The sequence below is a fragment of the Triticum aestivum genome, chromosome 7D (genome assembly GCF_018294505.1).
Source record: "Triticum aestivum cultivar Chinese Spring chromosome 7D, IWGSC CS RefSeq v2.1, whole genome shotgun sequence".
NCBI classification, from domain to species: domain Eukaryota; kingdom Viridiplantae; phylum Streptophyta; class Magnoliopsida; order Poales; family Poaceae; genus Triticum; species Triticum aestivum.
The window spans coordinates 610,563,875-610,583,347 of record NC_057814.1 but is presented as its reverse complement, the minus strand read 5'-3'; the positions used below and the strand labels follow the sequence as shown (position 1 = coordinate 610,583,347).

General features: G+C 45.7%; 1 protein-coding gene across 6 annotated transcripts; it reads right to left on the bottom strand.

Annotated features, from left to right (window-relative positions):
* Positions 1–14,755: 14,755 nt before the first annotated feature.
* On the bottom strand, positions 14,756–18,730 carry LOC123165499 (uncharacterized). Of its 6 annotated transcripts, none has more exons than XR_006483019.1 (3): positions 18,058–18,730; positions 17,611–17,780; positions 14,756–17,403 (listed from the first exon to the last, which is right to left on the bottom strand). XR_006483019.1 is itself a non-coding variant. In XM_044583157.1 (3 exons), the coding sequence occupies exons 1-3, from the start codon at positions 18,481–18,483 to the stop codon at positions 14,982–14,984; spliced, it is 642 nt and encodes a 213-aa protein (XP_044439092.1). In that variant the 5' UTR covers positions 18,484–18,730; the 3' UTR covers positions 14,756–14,981. The 6 variants fall into 6 exon arrangements, 1 of the variants encoding a protein (XP_044439092.1); XM_044583157.1 differs by lacking the exon at positions 17,611–17,780 and having other exon boundaries at positions 14,756–15,068; positions 17,275–17,403; XR_006483016.1 differs by having other exon boundaries at positions 14,756–15,068; positions 16,096–18,730.
* Between the last annotated feature and the right edge of the window lie 743 nt (positions 18,731–19,473).

Genomic DNA, 19,473 nt, shown 5'->3' with positions numbered 1-19,473 from the left:
ACTGCTATACCACATCACATGCACATCCTGCAAAACCAAGTTAGACGCCTCTAATAGGTTTATGCAAAATTTTATTTTACGTGGCTTCTAAGGTTTTGACTTAAACCGCAGCTACCAACGTTTTATCATCAAGTATGATTATTCAGGTTGCTAGATTAACATCTCGGGGTGTATGAAACACGGGATAATTAAATCTCGAGCCCCATATTAAACTTCGTCATACGCATGACCCCCGTGCAGATCATATCTGCAATGCCCTTTCATCTGCGAATTTCATCTTTCTTTTGACTACGGCAGAACCCAAAGGACTGATAGCACTTCCATGATCAATCAGGATCACGGATTGCCAGAACTTTGTCAAATTCCACCATGCTGTCTCGAGATTGAGCAAACGCAAATTCTAGGGAAGCAACAAGAACCTCGGGTAATAGATTTCATCTGTCACCCGCATAAATAATTTTCAGCAATAGATCTCATCTACTACCTAATTATATTATGCAGTACCCATACATCTCCATGTATTCTAGATCGAAACCTGCATCTACGCATAGCACGGCTCTTGATGCCACTGTAGGGGAACGCAGCAGAAAACAAAAATTTTCCGACCTACGCACCAGCCCAGGACCACTATGGAGACTGCATATATGGTTTCATATTTTTCGTTACCGACTCGTAGCGCAGCGGGAAGTAGAGTCGATGACGATCGGCGGTGCAGATCCCCGCAGCTAGGATTTACAACCTCCCAACCGTGAGGATGTATACCCTCATCTGCTCCTCAGACAGCCCTCCAGGAGGCGGTCGAACAGCCCCCCGGACGGTGTCGCGGACAGCCCTTCGGGAGGACCTTCAAAACTCGAACGGTCACTCGGACAGCCCTTCGGGAGGACCTTCGAAACTCGGACGGTCACGCGGACAGCCCTTCGGGAGGCACTCACGAACTAAGACCGAAACTACGATCTCTCTACAGAGTTGCACACATACGGTGTCATCTATCCGGCAGGGCTTCGCCGTCCAGAACTAGTTCCTGCCGGAACCCAGACAGCCTTACGGCTCTACGAAACTCTTTTCGTGGGAGGGAGAGAAGAAGCCAGATAATGCATGGCATGTGTATGAGAGCAAGGGATGAGTGTGGAGGGCTGCCCCTCCACCTCTATTTATAGGAAATCCCAAGGGGGTACGGTAGTTTCACAAAAAACCCAAAATGCACATGAATGAAGTCCTTCCACAAGGACCTAGGAGTGAAACCAAGGAACAAGAGGGTCCCCAAGGGGGGATACCCCATGTGGCCGGCCACACCCTCATGAGGGGCCCAAAAAATGGCTCCTATCCATCCATGTCATCCCCAAGATCTTTTGGAGCAAAGCCCCAAAAGGTGGCTTTCCATAAAGTAACCATAAAGCTGATTTTCACTATTCACGACGACATTTTTCAGCGTCTGATCGAACTGAAAATATTTATGTGGGCTAAGAACATTTCCAGTACCCACTAAAATGATTTTCAACGCGTTCTGAAACAATTCCGGTTTTAGTGATTTTTATCTGCGAAACGCATCTGAAGTGGCTCCGGCAGCTCCAGAACATTTCCGGTTTTTATCTCAGAAAATTCCAAAAAGCTTCCAGAATGATTCTGGCATCCTCCAAGAATTATCAGGCATGTGTCGAAACCAATTTGACTTAATGGTGTATCCCGAAACAACTTTTCGGTATCATCGAAACTTATCCGATGACCTCTCTCTGCGGTACGATTCCGCTGTCCGAAACTTTTCGGTGTCCGAAACTTTTTTGGTGATTTTCTCTCAGACTCCCTGTCTAGTATTCAGCAGATAGATGACCCTTAAGTGTGTGACCCTATAGGTTCGGTGAAGTATAGACATGACCCGGAACCCCTTCCGATCAATGATCAACATCGGAGCCGTGGACACCCATATTGACCCCTATACCCACACGAATAAATATTCGAGTGAACCTCGAGTTGCCGTGTGCTATTCCTGTTGCTTCGCGATATGTTACAAATACCCGAGGTGAGACATGTTGGCATTCCCGTGGATCAACAACTTGTCCACTATGCTAGTTACCTCGTTACCGGTATTGTTCTCTTTTCTCGTTATCGTGTTCCGGCATCCCCGTGATCAAATCACAAAGTGTCTGGCCAGACGATGATGGATACCGTAACACCGAGAGGGCCCAGAGATATCTCTCCATCGTCGGAGGAGCAAATCCCAATCTTGAGCTATCAAGTTACTTGACACACTTTTCCATGAACCCGTAAGCCGCCGTAATAGCCACCCATTTACGGATGACGTTTAACAAACCCCAAAGTTCATGAAGCAAGCATGAAGAAACTCGATACTCTCATGGTCTAAGGAATCATGCAAACGTTAACCATCTCTGTGTTATGTACCAATAAACTTGTGACGAATGAATCTTATAGCATAACATCATGCCGGGTCGATTCAACACAAATGTTCTCTTAACATTATGCCCTCAAGGTTGCTGACATAGACATGCCCATGATCAGGAAAACATAACCATCATGCAACACTTGAGCTAGTCTTAGAGGCCAGACTAGGAATACATTTTACCGTTTATTATTCCACACATGCATATAAGTCTTCCTCTGAGCCTCGTGGTTATTGCAGACTCGAGAACCATAGCAGTTATAGCATGGAACATAAACATAATTATGAACTCGGAGATAAATAATATCATTTATTATTGCCTCTAGGGCATATCTCCTACACTCTCTTCCTATGCATCAGCATGTCATAAAAGAACAATTCATGCACACATAGTAAAGGCCAACGCATAGTATAAATAGTTTCTTGCAATTTTATCGTACTAGAAACATAGAGAGGTGGAGATATAGTTCCTCTCTCATAATAATTGCAAGTAGGAGCAGCAAGAACATGCATATTATATCTATCAAAATCATCATGTGCAACGGTAAAAGGCAACCCATGAATATAGTCCTTAATAAGTGCAAACTTCTCCGATATAGTGTAGTCGGGAGAATTCAAAAAGATAATAGGACTATCATGCGTGGGTGCAATAGCAACAATTTCATGTTTAACATAAGGAAATATAGCAAGTTCATCTCCATAAGCATAATTCATATTGGCATCTTGGCCACAAGCATAGCAAGCATCATCAAAAAGGGATATTTCAAGAGAATCAATGGGATCATAATAGTCATCATAGCAATCATCCTTCGGTAAGCACGAAGGGAAATTAAACAATGTATGAGTTGAAGAGTTACTCTCATTAGAAGGTGGGCACGGGTAGCTAATCCGCTCTTCCTCCTTTTGTTCTTCGCTCTCATCATCATCTTTTTCATCCAATGAGCTCACATTTCATCAATTTCTTCTTCCATAGACTCCTGCAAAATATCTTCTTGGACAGCGGAGTAGTCCTCAATATATGGTTCAACATAGGCATTAGAAGCATAATTATCATAGCAATATTTAAGTATGGCAAAATTTTCAGATTTGTAAAGAGTAGCATCTTACTTTTCAATCAAAGAAGCAATTTTGTAAGCACCCTTAAAAGCAACAAATTCTTCAATTTGTTGAGCATCATAGTAATTATAAACACCCTTAGCATACGAATATACGATTCCATTATCACTAAACTCACATTGATAGGGAAGGTGTTTCTTAGGGTTTTCAGAACAACAAGTAAAATCATATATTTCGCATAAATTCCAAGCATAACATTGCAAACGATGAATTTGACCCAGTAAAAGTTTCCCTTTTCAGATATACGGTGTTGCACATAACAAGCACGCTCATCTAAAGATTTGCCCTCAACTAAGCTAGTTGGGGTTTCAGCACGAGCACATAGGGATCGAAGATGATCCAAGTAATAAGCTTCAGGAGTGTGATAGATTTTGAGTGGTTCTTCAACCATTCGTTCAGTAGGTACAACTAATTTTTTTGGTATTTTGCGTTTCCTACCCATAACTAAAGATAGAAAACAACTAAGAACAACAAATAAAAATTACTTAGTGATAAAGCAAACAAGCACCCACGCTATTGCTCCCCGACAACGGCGCCAGAAAAAGGTCTTGATAACCCACAAGTATATGGGATCAATTGTAGCCTCTTTCGATAAGTAAGAGTGTCGAACCCAACGAGGAGCTAAAGGTAGAACAAATATTCCCTCAAGTTCTATCGACCACCGATACAACTCTACGCACGCTTAACGTTCGCTTTACCTAGAACAAGTATAAAACTAGAAGTACTTTATAGGTGTTTCTGGATAGGTTTGCAAGAAAATAAAGAGCGCGTAAATAAAAAGTAGGGGCTGTTTAGATGAAGACACAACTAAGTTAGTTTTAGTAGAGAGCTTTTTGTCACGAGAAAGTTATTTGTCCCTAGGAAAAATCGATAACTAGACCGGTAATCATTATTGCAATTTTATTTGAGGGAGAGGCATAAGCTAACATACTTTATCTAGTTGGATCATATGCACTTATGATTGGAACTCTAGCAAGCATCCGCAACTACTAAAGATCATTAAGGTAAAACCCAACCATAGCATTAAAGTATCAAGTCCTCTTTATCCCATACGCAAACAACCTACTTACTCGGGTATGTGCTTTTGTCACTCACGCCACCCACCATAAGCAAATCATGAACATATTGCAAACCCTACAGCGGGAATCCCTCACGCTTGCGCGACACGGAGAGCACCATAGGACAGCACCAATAATAAAACATGCAACTCAAACCAATCTTGATCATCAAATAACCCATAGGACAAAATGGATCTACTCAAACATCATAGGATAGCCATACATCATTGGGAAATAATATATAGCGTTGAGCACCATGTTTAAGTACAGATTACAGCGGGTAAGAGAGAGGTTACACCGCTGCATAGAGGGGGAAAGAGTTGGCGATGATGATGGTGAAGTTGTTGGTGAAGATTGTGGTGATGATGATGGCCACGGCAGCGTTCCGGCGCCACCGGAAGAGAAGGGGAGAGGGGACCCCTTCGTCTTCTTCTTCCTTAACCTCCTCCCTAGATGGGAGAAGGGTTTCCCCTCTGGTCCTTGGCCTCCATGGCATGGGAGGGGCGAGAGCCCCTCCGAGATTGGATCTGTCTCTCTGTTTCTCTCTGTTTCTGCGTTCTCGGTTTCTGCCCTTTCACCGTTTCGTATATATATGGAGATCCGAAACTCCGATTGGATTGAAACCTTCGCCGAGATTTTTTTCCGAAAATTAGCTTTCTTGCGGCCAAAGTAGAGCAGCAGCAACCTTACGGGGGGCCCATGAGGGGGGCAGGCGCGCCCCCTGCCTCGAGCCCCCTCGGGCACCGTCTCGCGTTGATTCTTCTTCCCATATTTTCCAAATATTCCAAAAATATTCTCCGTCCATTTTTATTCCGTTTGGATTCCGTTTGATATGGGGTTTCTGCGAAACATAAAACATGCAACAAACAGGAACTGGCACTGGGCACTGGATCAATATGTTAGTCCCAAAAATAGTATAAAAAGTTGCCAAAAAGTATAAAGTTGTATAATATTGGCGTGGAACAATCAAAAATTATAGATACGACGGAGACGTATCAGCAGGCAGCAAGGCCACAAGCGCACAACATCCCCAAACGCGGGGATGTAGCAAAACAGCCGCGTAAGCCGGCGAGATGCAAGAACTGTGGTGTTGAAGTGCACCGCCGGAACAACTATCACAAGTTCGGATGAAATAATAGTCTGGGAGATTTTGCGTCATTCACACTTGAATCAGGAAGATCATGTTTTACCCTGTCAGAGTTGTTGTAATCTCGTAGAACTAGTTCTGAATAAGCAGTTTGATTTAGTAACTGTGTAACAAACACGTGTTTTTTTGTGCGGTTTGTATGGTCTATTTCATATTTTTGTAGGATGTTTTATTCAGCTATGATGCTGGCATCTGTATTTTCTGAGTATGTTGGCTGAAACTAGTTTGGTCCAGATTGAAGTTCCATGCTGCTTCTGGCAGGACTGACGATATAATAAAAATTGCGACCACTGTTGGCATTTTGTTGTGTTGAATAATGAATTAGAAAGAAAAGTGCTGCCCAGTGGTCGGCAGGCTGACCTGATTGGCACTTGCTGGGGTAGGCATGGATACACCTACCAAGCGTTTTGCTTGCTGAATGAGGGACATAACTTAATGCAGATGGCAACTGTTCTATCATGAGCGGGATTTGGTTTGAAATTTGAGCCACACGGGTGGGAGATGAGTAGTGACTGTGTACAATGGGCGATGGAGGCTAGCTCATCATGTAGCTCGAGCCAGTCGCAAGTGAGCAGGCACTACTAGGAAAATGCTTATACATAGTAGCATAGTAGTAGCGCTGTAAAATAGTAACCGCTACTGATATTTAGCAGTAGCACTTTTCCTGACGGGCGCTACTAGTAACTCTGTAGTAGTAGCGCTGGGAATCAAAAACACGCTACTACTATGTGGGACTAGACGAGGCCACCGACGGTAGCTGGAGTTGTAGCGATGTATAGAAACAAGCGCTACTACTAACTGTTTAGTAGTAGCGCTTGATTTTACTGCGCTGCTACTGCTAATGGGCCCCACTTAGTAGTAGCGCTTTTCCTGGAGAGCGCTACTACTAAGACCCATAGCAACAGCGCTATTGCTAGTTGCGGCTGGTGCCACCTTTCCACACCCTCCCCTTCTCTTCCCCACTTTGCCCTCTCTCCCCCTCCTTTCCCCTCTCCACTCTCCACCATTGTTGCTCTTCTTCTCTCTTCCTCCTACTCTCTTCTCTCCTCATTAATGGCACCCTCCTCCATAAATGGTCTATCTCTTTCTCCTACACCTCTCTTGTCTCCCCATTAATTAATGCCCCCCTCCACCATAACCCCTCTCTCCATTAGTTAGCTAGCTAGATTCACCTCTCCTCCCCAACAACTAGATCTAGCTAGCTATTTAGCCATCCACACGTGCTCTTTCGATCGTTCTCTCTCATCATCTAATAATTAACCGCGTGCTCTCGGTCTCTCTCGGGAGATATATAGGTGAGAGTAAAAAAAGTTGTTCATTTCAAGATATGTGTGTGAGTGAGAATATGTGTGTTTGGGATATATATATGGAGAGATTTATGCGAGTGACATGCCCTCGAGTTGCTTATGTTTTGCCGAAATGTTGATTTATTTCTGTTTCGGTGAATTTCGAGCAAACTCAATATGTCCTATTTTTAGGCAAGGTCATGCCAAAATTTTATATGAATTTGAAGCATACAATATTTATTTTATAACCCTTTTGCTTGTTATACCGTGCAGTCGGTCATGAAGGTGAGTAGATGGAAGGTGGAGCGGTACATGCAATCCGCGGTGATGGACATGTATGCAAATAATCGGACTAGGATTACATGTCTGTGTGCAAGATGCAAGGAAGGAGTCCTTTTGGACCCTTTTGATCGTGGCACTTTGAAGGCGCACCTGCTGATGAATGGTTTCATGGATGGCTATACTCAGTGGATAAGTGAAGAAGATGGTGATGATGAGGACGTCCACATGGTAGGGAATAACGACATGGGGCTAGACGAAGAGATGACCGATCGACACGAAGACGATGGCGCCGGACATGGGGGCGGGGAAGAGTCCGGAAATGACGGCAGCGGAGAAGATTCCAGACACAGTGAAGAAGAGTCTGGACATGGCGGAGAAGAGGCGGCGGTCACGCCGCAGTCTTCGACGCTACTAAGTGCAGTCGTGCAGGACCCTCATGTTCGAGACCTCCTTCGCAAGAGTACGACTAGCGAGAGAGCTGCTTCTAGAGAGGAGGCCAAGCTGGCGCAACTTGAAGTAGACTCGAGGACTCCATTGTATGATGGTTGCGATCCCGAGGTGACCCGCTTGAGATTCACACTCGAACTTCTAAAGACGAAGGCCAAAAACAAATGGACAGCAAAAGCCTCGATGAGCATTTGAAGTATCTACATAATAATGTTCTTCCCGCGGGGAACCTGTGTCCTACTAGTGTCGAGGAGGCCAAGAAAATCGTTTGCCCTTTTGATTTGCCGCACATTAGGTACCACGCATGCATCAACGATTGCATCATTTATCGGGGGGAGCACGCAGAAAAAACCAGCTGTCTAGTGTGCAATGCTTCTCGATACAAGAAGGCGGGAAAGAAAGCTCCTCGGAAAGTTGTATGGTACTTTCTGATCACTCCCCTCTGCAGCGGTATTTCGTAGATCCTAAGGAAGAAAAGCTCATGCGCTGGCACGCAGAGAGGAAGAAGCCCGACGATGGAGATGATCTGAGGCTGAGACACCTTGTAGATGGTAGCCAGCGGAGAGCATTCAACGCCGTATATGGATTTGTTGCAAAAGATCCAAGGAACATTGTGCTTGGTGCGAGTACCGATGGCATGAATCCGTTTGGAAACCAGAACACCAACCACAGCACATGACCCATGTTTGTATGGATGTACAACCTCCCCCCATGGAAGTGCATGAAGACAAAGTACATACACATGAGCATGCTGATTCAAGGGCCGAAACAACCGGGAAATAGTATTAACCTGTATATGGGGCTTCTGCAAGAGGAGCTAGACACGTTATGGAAATCAGTGGCATGGACATGGGACGCCAGCAAAGGAGAGTATTTCCATATGAGAGCCGCGCTGATGACAACGGTGCACGACTATATTGGTTACGTGTACACCTCAGGCCAGGTGTGCCACGGATACTGCGGATGCACGAGGTGCATGGATAATACAACGTCTCAGCAGCTTACGTCAATGAAAGATGGAGGGTCCGGGAAAATCGTGTACATGGGGCATCGTAGATGGCTCGAGAAGGATGACCCGTGGAGAAAGCGTGGAGATCTATTCAATGGGTTGGCTGAGCTTCAAGGACCTCCACGTAAGAGGAGCGGCGCCGAAATCGCCGAGCTCTTGAGAAACTGGGAACAATGCCCCGCGCCGGGAAAGATCAAAAAGGCGCCGGAGCCGCTGCTGAAGGTATGGAAAGCGAGGTCTGTTTTCTGGGACTTGGAGTACTGGACCAATCACGACACACCTCATTTCCTTGATCAAATGCATATCACGAAGAATGTCCTCGAGAGCTTGCTTGGCACACTGATGAACATGTCGGAGAAGACCAAGGATGGGCCGAAGGCAAGGAAAGACTTGGAAGATTTGAAGATCAGGAAAGATCTCCACCGTAAAAAGTTGATGGAGGAGACGGAGACGGAGGAGGGGGAAAGAGGCGGAAAAGTCAACAAGAAGGAGGAGAATTATTGCCCCCCTTTTTGCTTCACCTTAAGTGTGAAGGAGATCGATCAATTCATCAAGTGCCTTATGGGAATCAAAGTCAGTTCCGGTTACTGTGAGAAGATAAGTAGATTTCTAGACCCCATGAAGAAAAGGTTCAGCGGGCTGAAGTCTCATGACTGTCACGTGATGATGACGCAGATACTCCCGGTTGCCATTAGAGGGATAATGGAGAAGCACGTCCGTGACATGCTTCTGGTCTCTGCAACTTCTTCGACCTTATCTCTCCAAAGTCCGTAAGTGTGAAGCAGCTCCGAAGGCTACAGGAAGAGATCGTTGTCATACTATGTGAGCTTGAGATGTACTTCCCACCCGCGTTCTTTGATGTCATGGTGCATCTGTCTGTCCACATCATGGATGACATCATCGACCTCGGGCCGACATTCCTTCACAGCATGATGCCGTTTGAGAGGATGAATGGGGTCATCAAAGGATTCGTTCGTACCATGTCTCGTCTCGAAGGGAGCATCGTCTAGGGGTATCTAACGCATGAGTGCGTCTCCTTTTGCGAGAATTATATAAGCGTCGGAGACCCTGTTGTTGGTTTGCCCGTCAAGAAGCACGATGGGAAGCTCGAAGGAGATGGTCACAACAACGGCCGGAGGGAATTGCACGTGGACTACTCGGATCGACGGAACGACTTTGACAGGGCTAACTTAGTAGTGCTACAACACCTAGATGTGGTACGGCACAAACAAAGCATCGCAAAGAAGTACCGTGATAAGGGGATGCTCAAGATGGGCGACGAAGTTACTGTAGAGCACAACGCCACTTTCTTCCATTGGTTCAAAGAGCAAGTTCTTGAAAATCCCCCGGAAGAGGGCAGTTCGGACGGATTGCTCATACACGCCTTAGCACATGGCCCCGCGCCCAAGCTCCCGACCTATCAGTCCTACGATATCAATGGGTACACGTTCTACACGGAGGCCAAAGACATGGACAGTGATTACCAGAACTCTGGGGTGACAAGTCAATGCGTGACCGACACCAACGGCACAACTGAAAGATTCTACGGAAGGGTCGAAGAGATCTGGAAGCTTGACTATGCTGGAATGCACGATGAGATGATGTTCCGTGTCAGATGGGCCAAGGACGTCATAAGAGAAAACAAGTATTTCACCACCATGTCTATACCCGACGCGAAGAGCACTCCCGTGAACGTTAACGTCATCGCAGAAAATGAGCCATGGGTACACGCTAAGCACGTGACACAATGCTTCTTCATAACCGACCCGGCCAATCCCAGCCGTGTTGTCGTGAGGAGATCCAAAAGGAGCATCGTCGGAATGGATGGAGTCGCCAACGAGGAAGATACGACCAATACGGCAACCCGATGAGGGAAGATGATGATGATGATGAAGCATACGTGAAAAGAAGAATCAAGACTACATTACCTAAGAAAGATCGTACTCCATGGCTCCGGAAAAGTCACAAGGAGGGGCTCAATTACTCGGCAATGAACAAGAAAGGGAAGAAGCTCGATGTGAAACGTCGTCGACGTAGCTGATCAGAAACCTACATTTATATATATGTATCTATTTTGTGTACGCACTTAAGTAACCGTTATCGGTCAACTGATATGTTACCACCACATGCATGGTTCCGGTGATATTAGCGCAGTGAGGGAGAGGGAGACGCCATCGTCGGGAGAAAAACAAAAAAACAAAAGGGAGAAAGCAGTACAAAAGAAAAAGAAAAGTAAACAGAAAAGAAAAGGAAAATAATAAAAGAAAAGAAAACTAAAAACTAGAAAAGGAAAATAATAAAAAGAAAAGAATAAAAATTGAAACAGTTAGCAGTAGCGCTGGATTGTGAACCAGCGCTATAGCTAAGATAGCTATAGCGCTGGGTCCTAAACAAGCGCTACTATTATGTGCCATCAGCAGTACCGTTGCATTACAGCCCAGCGCTATAGCTAAGTTAGCTATAGCGCTGGATCCTAACCCAGCGCTACTACTATTTTGAGTTAACCATCATGAGAGCTCAAATTTTGCCAAGTCCCAACCCCACTCTCCCACCCTCTTCCCCCACTCTGTCACCGCCGTCGTCGCCTTGCCCGCCCTCGTGCTGTCCGTCGCCCTCGACCGCTGCCGTCGCCCCTGGCCACCGTCGACCTCGTCACCGGCAGTCTCCCGAGCCCGCCCTCGACCTCACAGGTGTCTCCCCTGCCCGCCCTCGACCACAACGCCGCCCCCGCCTCTCCCTTGCCCGCGCGCCCTCGACCTTGCCGCCACTGCCGTCCACCGCCCTCGACCGCCGCCGCCCGAGCCCGAGCTCCCTCGCCGTAAGCCTCTCCTCTCCCCTGCCCTCCTCTCCCTCTCCTCTCCCCTGCCCTCCTCTCTCTCTCTGTTTAGGGCAAGTTAGCAAATTTAGCAAAAAAAATTAGCAAAGTTAGCAAATTTAGCAAAGTTATCAACTTTTCTTAGCAAATTAGGGCAGTAACTGATTAGCAATTTTTTTAGCAAGTTCGCAAATTTTTGTAGCAAGTTAGCAAAAAATTAGGTATAAAAAGCAGTAGATAAAAAATTAAAAATAGTAGCAAAGTTTAAAAAACAGTAGCAAAAAATTAGGTATAAAACAGTAGCAAATTTAGCAAAGTTAGCAAAATTTTGAGCAAGTTAGCAAAAACAGTAGAGATAGAGAGAGAGAGAGAGAGAGAGAGAGAGAGAGAGAGAAAGTTTGTGCTAGGAGTTAGCTATGTATGAACCCTAGGAGCAAGTTTGAGCAACTTTGTAGCTATTTTTGTCATTTTTGTGTATTTAAGTACAAGCATGCTTTTGCTTCAATGATATATGTCATTGATGTTATCTGTTGGTTTTGCAATGTTGGTTGAATGTCGAAAAATATTCGAGTGGCCTGTATTTTTCCGGAATGTTGATTCATTTCCGTTCCGGCAAATTTCAGGCGCTCCATATGTCCACTTTTTAGCAAAGGTCATGCCGAAAATTTCCGTGATTTTCGGCATGACTTGTGCTAGAAACTAGGACATATGGAGTACCCGGGATTTGCCGGAAGGGGAATGAATCAACATTACGACCAAATATAGGCCCCTTTTTTCTCTTCATTATATCTTTTATTTACAATTGTTGAATAGGAAACATGTCTACCGACGCCCGAAGTCGTGGGTGGTTCTTCTCGCCTCGCAGACCCCATCGAGGTAGCAAATCACTATTTCGATTACCTGGACGAACACCAGATGGGGTTGCATGGTGGCGGCAGTGGCACCAACCCCGACACCGACGCCGACACCAGCACTGGCACCGGCACCGACACCACCCCTGAGACCGGCAACGATGTTGTCGTAGCCGGTAAAGCAACGAAGAAGAAGAGGACACGAAGACCAAACGAGCTTGGCATCGGACAAATTGTGGTCACGGAGATGCACCCCAAGAAGTTAGAGCCAATGGCACCAGAGGATGCGTACTCGTGCTGGGGAAATCAACTTGGATGCATCCTCATGGAAACCCAACATCAACGACAAGAGGTTGAAGCAGATACCACATATGGAGCACATGCTCATAAAGAAGTTGCACAATAGGTTCCTGTTCCCCGGCCGGAATGAAGGCAAATATAAAGAGCCGTGGGACGACGTCGCCATGACAAAGATAAATGACAAGGCGATGGTGACGTTCACCAACGACTTGTCCTCCTGGAAAGTTCGGGTGAAAAAAGCGATTGCGAAGAATGAACCGTGGTCCAAGATTCATGATGATAATCCGACAATAACAAAAAGGACTTTGCAAAATTCAAGGAGAATTGCGGTAAAGAAGAAGCCAAGGCAAGGTCGGAGAAAATGAAGGCGCTCCAGGCCAGGAAAATGCCTCCCCACCGCCTCGGAAGCCGTGGTTACGAGGGGAAGAGGCACATATGGGCCAAGGGGGACGCCGAACATGAAAGTCTTGGAATCCCAAACCCCTTGGCAGAGTTCACCGACCCGCTGGAGCATGACTGGATCAGGGCCCGGTACAAGTGGGACAAAGTCAAAATGATCTTTTACATGGACCCGAACACGAGGGAGTTCATGAGACTTCTGGTAATTGTTATATTACCACATTATCATATTAGCTTCCAATCAATTTGACTGCAAGTTTTGTCACATTAGTAAACCATCCACGTTCCTTTTCCAGAAAGAGCAGCACCAAAAGGCAGCCGAAAGCGACGAGTCGTCGCAGTCGTCGGCGAGGCCCAAGTGGGACACCCCATTCAAACGGGCCCTGAACATACTGAAAAAGGTCCCGGTGGACAAGCCGCCGTCCTATGGACGTGGGCACAGCGTCGGAGATGGCGCCTCGTGGAAGATGTGCTACCACGAGGAGCCAGAGGAAAAAAGGAAGAGACGGTTGGTCGTCACTCAGCAGAGCATCGATGAGAAGATCGCGATTGCGGTCAATAAGACCAAAGAAGAGTTGCTCGGGGCAGTCAATGCAGCGGTCACTGACGCGGTGGCCAGCTTGATTCTGGCAATTTTCGATTGGTCGAAGAGCAATCCAAATGCACGGCCGGAGGACTTTCCCCTTCCCAGCTTTGTCGGGATCAATTCGGCGAACACCACAGCACCAACACCTGCCCAAGCAACCGCAAAAGGTCCCGTTCCTGTTCATAGCAGCCCGACCTCCATCTCTGGCATGCTCGGCGGGCCTTCGTCACTGGCTGAGCTCGACGCCCTCACGGTAATTACGCGTCATACCTTTTCACCAGCATGTCTATAGTCTTTCATTTTAGTTGCCTTTCAGATGTTTGACATCGCAGACATGTCTCCTTCGTGGGCCGATGACACCCCGTGCACCCTAGTCTACGACATCAAGGGCCAGAAGGTGGTTGTGGGAAAGGCAATGATCGTGAAGCCGAAGGACCGCACGTTCCACATCCGAGAGATGCCCGATGGCGTCTTCAAGGTTAACGTGGCCAGTGTCTTAGCGGGCTTCGAGGATTTTCCTGCTCCGGTACCAGTCGATGACGACAAGACCTCTAAGATGATTGGCGCATGCAAGAGCTGGTTCTTGCCTTGGCCGAAGTCTCTTCTTCGTCTCGAGGCGCCCAGTATCACGCCAACGCCACCTTCTCACACTACACCACAACACCGATGTAAGGACAGAACAACTGCCGGGAGAAGGCTCTTTAAAGGGTAGATAAACTACCGGGACAATGGTTCTCCCGGCAGATAGGACCGCCACGAGAACGGCTGCCGGGGATTACTTGTCCTGGCAGATAAACTTCTCCCGGCTGTTTTTCTGCCCTGGCCCATGAATTTGCCGGCAGTCATTTTCTCCCGGCAGATTGGTCAGGACAAGTGAAACTACAACTGGCAGTTCAACTACCTGCACAAGCACATTTACCCGGCAAATATTACGGCAGCAAGTTGATTTGGCTAGGAAATTTTCTAGTCATTCGTATAATATCCATCCACTATATATGTCTAGGCAACCAGGACATATCACACAATTTATACATGCAATTCAGTCAAAGTAACATACAGGCTTCATCAAGATCTTAAACTTCATTCGATAAACAAAACGACCATATATAAGGAGGCTGTTCCCCAAAAGGAGTACATATATGTTTGCCACAACCAAAATAAAGTAGTGCCACAAGAACAGATGTACATATGTTTCTAGATGTGTGCCACACAACCAAAATGAGCTTAACAAGCACCAAAATGAGCAAAGCAAATCTCTAGGTTCAACAAACAAGACATATGACATTATCACTCCATCTTAATTGTAGGTCTTCCAAATTTCCAGCAGCTTGAAGATCTTACAAACCTTAGTGAACTTGTGTACCTTTGGGAAACCTGCAACAAATCGGAAGATGTTACATACAACAGTTGCATTCAGCACTTAAGGAAGAAGTTACAACAATCACATGCAACAGCTGCATATGTTCTGAAATATAGAGCAACCAGTAAAATCTCTACTATAGTAGAGAACAAGTCCATTTTTTATTATCTTAACAAGTAACAAGCTTATTTTCTCGTCAAAATGTAGTGTGCAAAGTCTGTACAAATATTAACAGGAAGATGTTACAACAATCATATACAACAGCCGCATGGCCACATACAACAGCTGAATATGTTCTGAAACATAGAGCAACTAGTAACATCTCTAGAGTAATCTCTACTTTAGTAGAGAACATGTCCATTTTTATCATACTAACAGTAGCAAGTTTATCTTACCTCTCATCCAAATATAGTGTGCAAAGTCTCTACAAATATTAACAGTAAATAGTACGCGTACCTATCTTGTACAGCAGAAAGTGGTATACGCATGTTACATGCACAAAGTTACTGTACTAGCCAGCAAAAAAAGGAAAACTAATTTGAATCCTTATCAGCTTGAGGATTGTCACTGCAAGATGGCACGAATTTTGAGAAGACAGTTTGACAGGCTTGCAAATATCTTAAGAAAATAATAATATAAAACTTAACAATATGACAAGGTATTACCATCCAAAAAACTTGAATGCAAGTAAGTTATCATCAAATGACACTCCTAATAAGGCAGAGACACTAAAGATGTCCACAATCAGCTTTAATTTAAGAAACTGAGTCATATTAACAAATCTAAGATTTCAAAAGTGCAGCAGCAGAGTGGTAGTTATATATTAAGTTTCAGGCCAACAATAACAATGAATAAGCATGTGGTTCCAAGCTCTGATTCCTTGCCAGAAGTAATCCATAAACATCATATGGGAAACTTCTTTGTTACTCAAGCAAACTTCTTTCTCACGATATACATTGGAGTATGCAACATGCAGAGACAGATAATGCCTGCCAGACATGAATCTCAAAAGAACATCTTCCAAGAAGGAACTTACATTACCTTGTCGTAGTTATTCATAAATGATATGGCTGTAAGGTTGGTGTTATTATCGCCAAAGCATTATAATCCACCTCCATCAGCAAAAATAAAACAATGACAAGTAGCTTGAATTATATTCCTTGGTAGAATATATCAATAAGTACATATTATTACATGCTTGTGTAGCTATGACTATTTTTAAGTGGTTGTTGTAGCGTCCTCTTTTATCAGGTTTAGTAGAAGTTCATCTAGAGTGTAATAGAAGAAATGCATAGCTTTAATTCAAAACCATTGAGAAATAATATATACTAACAATATAAGGTGTACAACTCGAAGCAGGATACAGGTTAACTACAATGTCAATATATATATTAACAGTGAGAAGCTTTTGAGAAGTGCCTAGATTTAGTTATGTTTAAATTTTAGGGACAAGATTGCTTCTAACAATTTCTAGGCAGAACCACCATAAGACCTAGAGCTCCAGCCCTTTCCCAAAGCTTCTATCACTCCATATTCTATCCATCAGCAAAGAAATGTGAGTGCTAAGCAGCAATGATGGAAAAAAATCGGAATTAGTGCTGATTTCTAACACTACCTGCATGTAACAAGTACTGCTACACTACCCAGGTGCCCAAATTCAGAGCAACAAAGGTCAATGGGGAAAACCAAGAGCATGCACTTTACTGAAATAGTAAGGAGTTTTAACCCACATTGGAACAAATATAACTGAAATCCTAATAGAGGCAAAAAAATCATACACCCGAAGAATTAACAAGAAAATGCCAGCGCGATTTATCATCAATTCATCAAACCGATAGAAAAATTAAGGCATGGGAAATAAGAAAACATAATCGAAACAGCTGATGAAAATTTCAAATTCTCAAGATTTTGTTAGGAGAAGAACTTTGCATAAGTTTGAAGATTCTAAACTGTTCATATTTGGGCGGTGATCTTGCTCACAATATTTATGTTTGACAGATGGATCAGAAATGAAAGCGAACGTGAGTAACATGCCCATCTTTTTTTTAACGAAACATGGCCTACATTCTAAGAATCCTCCATATGACCTCGTATACCTGAGCCTTTTCTTGTTTTGTTTTCTAAACTGACCCTTAGACCTGAAATAGGACCATATACTTTTGCTATTATAGCTGATAGGGACAAACTAACTATATGGCTTCACAAGTTGGAGCAACAAACCTTCACAAATGTACGCATAACTGAATGGTCCGCCTTCCGCGGTTTCGCCCGCTGCTCCGGATCATTCGGCTCGCCCCCTGCGGCCTCGCCAGACACCGAGCATCTACAAGAGTCAAGAGACCAAGCCACCTGCCACCAAGGTAATTTCCCTTTCTGAAATCTGAATCATGTTCACCTCATATAGTCATATGATAGTTATTAGTGATGTTTTTTTAGAAAAAATAGTAGTGTTGGTTTTCACTAGCTGAAGAATCCAATTCCAAGGAATATACATCTACTTGAAGAAAATAATGTTGTTTATGCCATTGGGCATCCGCCTACATGATATTTCTGTACCTGTAACCTGTTCATGCTCAATCAACCAGCTTAAAAACTAAAATCGAAATGAATCATGTTCTGTTTTGATCAATCTGCTGTTTTGCATTTTGGAACCGGCAGGTTGATTCCGGCTGTCCGGCCCACGCCTCGCCGGTGAGGCGCTAGAAGCCATCCATCTATCCAGGCATCTACAAGAGACCAAGCCACCAATGTAATTTCTCCTCTGTTTTTTTAACAAATCTCAAGCTTTTTTGTTAATTGCCGCTGATAGAAGCCATCCATCTATATTCCTTAATAAAATATGTGAAGAAGCACCTAAGGAACAAAAGATTTAGTTGGTGCGTTAGACCATGAGTATCCTTGTTAACTCTGAAAAGACATACAGGGAAACAAACAGGTGATAGCATCTTGATCCATACATACAGGTGATGAGCACGATGATGATAGAGGCGTTGTGGTGCTCACTGGTAGCGAGTGTAGAGGAAGTGGTGGCGCAGCGCGTGGTTGAACAATTAGTGGTTGAGCTCGACAGGGCCGGCGTGGAGCAGCTCTACCAGTACCGCTCCATCCGTCCCCCACAGCAGCAGGTGCTGCACGGCTGCAACCCGAGATGGTGCAGGCCCGACGAAGAAGAGGAACGCTCGATGTCGATGCAGCTCGCGGTCGACCCTTCTTGAACTGGATACCATGTTCGGAAGGCAGTGGCGTTGGGAGTGTGGGGGAGGGAGTCCTTGGAGAGGCCGTCGGGGACGAACTCCTCTGGAGACAGGCGACTACCCTCTCAGCTGATTTGGACGAGGCGGACGGGATGGTGATGGGGGAAGCGGTGATGGGGAGGTGAACAACCGGGGCGGCGTTGATGAGTCCCGGAGCGGCCAGATCCGGCAGCATCGACCACCAGTGCGGCCAGACCGCCAGATCCGGCAATGACCAGTTCGGGCCGCTTCCATGGAAATGGCAGCTGAGCGGAGGAAGAGAGGTAGGACGGCGGCGCACAGGGAAGGGGAGAACGGGCCGGCCAAAAGTAGGGTTAGGAAGGGACGGCGGTGGAGTGGGGGGCGGCGGCGGCGGCGGTGGGTCTGTGATTTGGGGAAGTAGGGTTTGGAATGGACGGGAGTGGGCGGGTCGATTAGGAGGGATTTGGGGAAGAGAGGTTGGGCTAGGCCGCCAAACCTTTTAGACGTCTCCCGCGCTAGGCCCGATACTATTTCAGGTTGGCGCCAAATAAGGGGGCCCGGCAGAAAATGGGCCGTGGTTGTGTTGTCCCGGCAGAATATGCGCCTGAAAAGTATACCGGCAGTGTCTATGCCCCTGTGGCTCAAGTTCTACCGGCAGTTTGCGTGCCCTCAAGTATATATATCGGCAGTAACAAATGTCCCGACAGATAGTTTGCCCTTATTCAGCAATTTCTCCCGGCAGTTAACTGCCCCCAATTAAGTGTTGTGGTGTAGTGTCAAGAAGGTATGAACACAACCCCACCTACCAAATTACCTGCACCTGTCGTGGCGGGTGGTAGCGTACGACGCGAGGGAGAGCCTCCATTAGTGCCAGATCATGTCGTCCCCGCTGCCGAAGAAGCAAATGTTGATGATGACATGGAGGATGATGATGATGACCCAGACAAGTATTTCAATACCACCTATGATGATGGAGGATTGATGGCTCAGGACAACGAAGACTCAGGTTATGAGCGTGGAGATGATGCCTTGATGCTGTCTGATTAGCCGGAGCCGGAACGTCCTAAGGCGGAATACAAAAAGTCTCTCTTCAAGCGATCCTCGCAGGAGATGCCTCCAGATGCCGCCTGTACCCAGCAACCCCCCGAGGGCCGTCCACTGATTAGCCCGACGACATTGGGGGTGGTGGTGAGGGAAGGTATGG

Bases quoted from the DNA above. Each gene is read 5' to 3' on its own strand.
- LOC123165499 (XM_044583157.1), bottom strand. From the start codon at position 18,483: ATGCTGCCGGATCTGGCCGCTCCGGGACTCATCAACGCCGCCCCGGTT. The intron at 17,404-18,057 runs GTGAGCACCACA...CCTTGGTGGCAG, and splicing joins TTCCTCTACACTCGCTACCA to GTGGCTTGGTCTCTTGACTC. The intron at 15,069-17,274 runs GTTTGTTGCTCC...GATTTGTTGCAG, and splicing joins TTATGCGTACATTTGTGAAG to GTTTCCCAAAGGTACACAAG.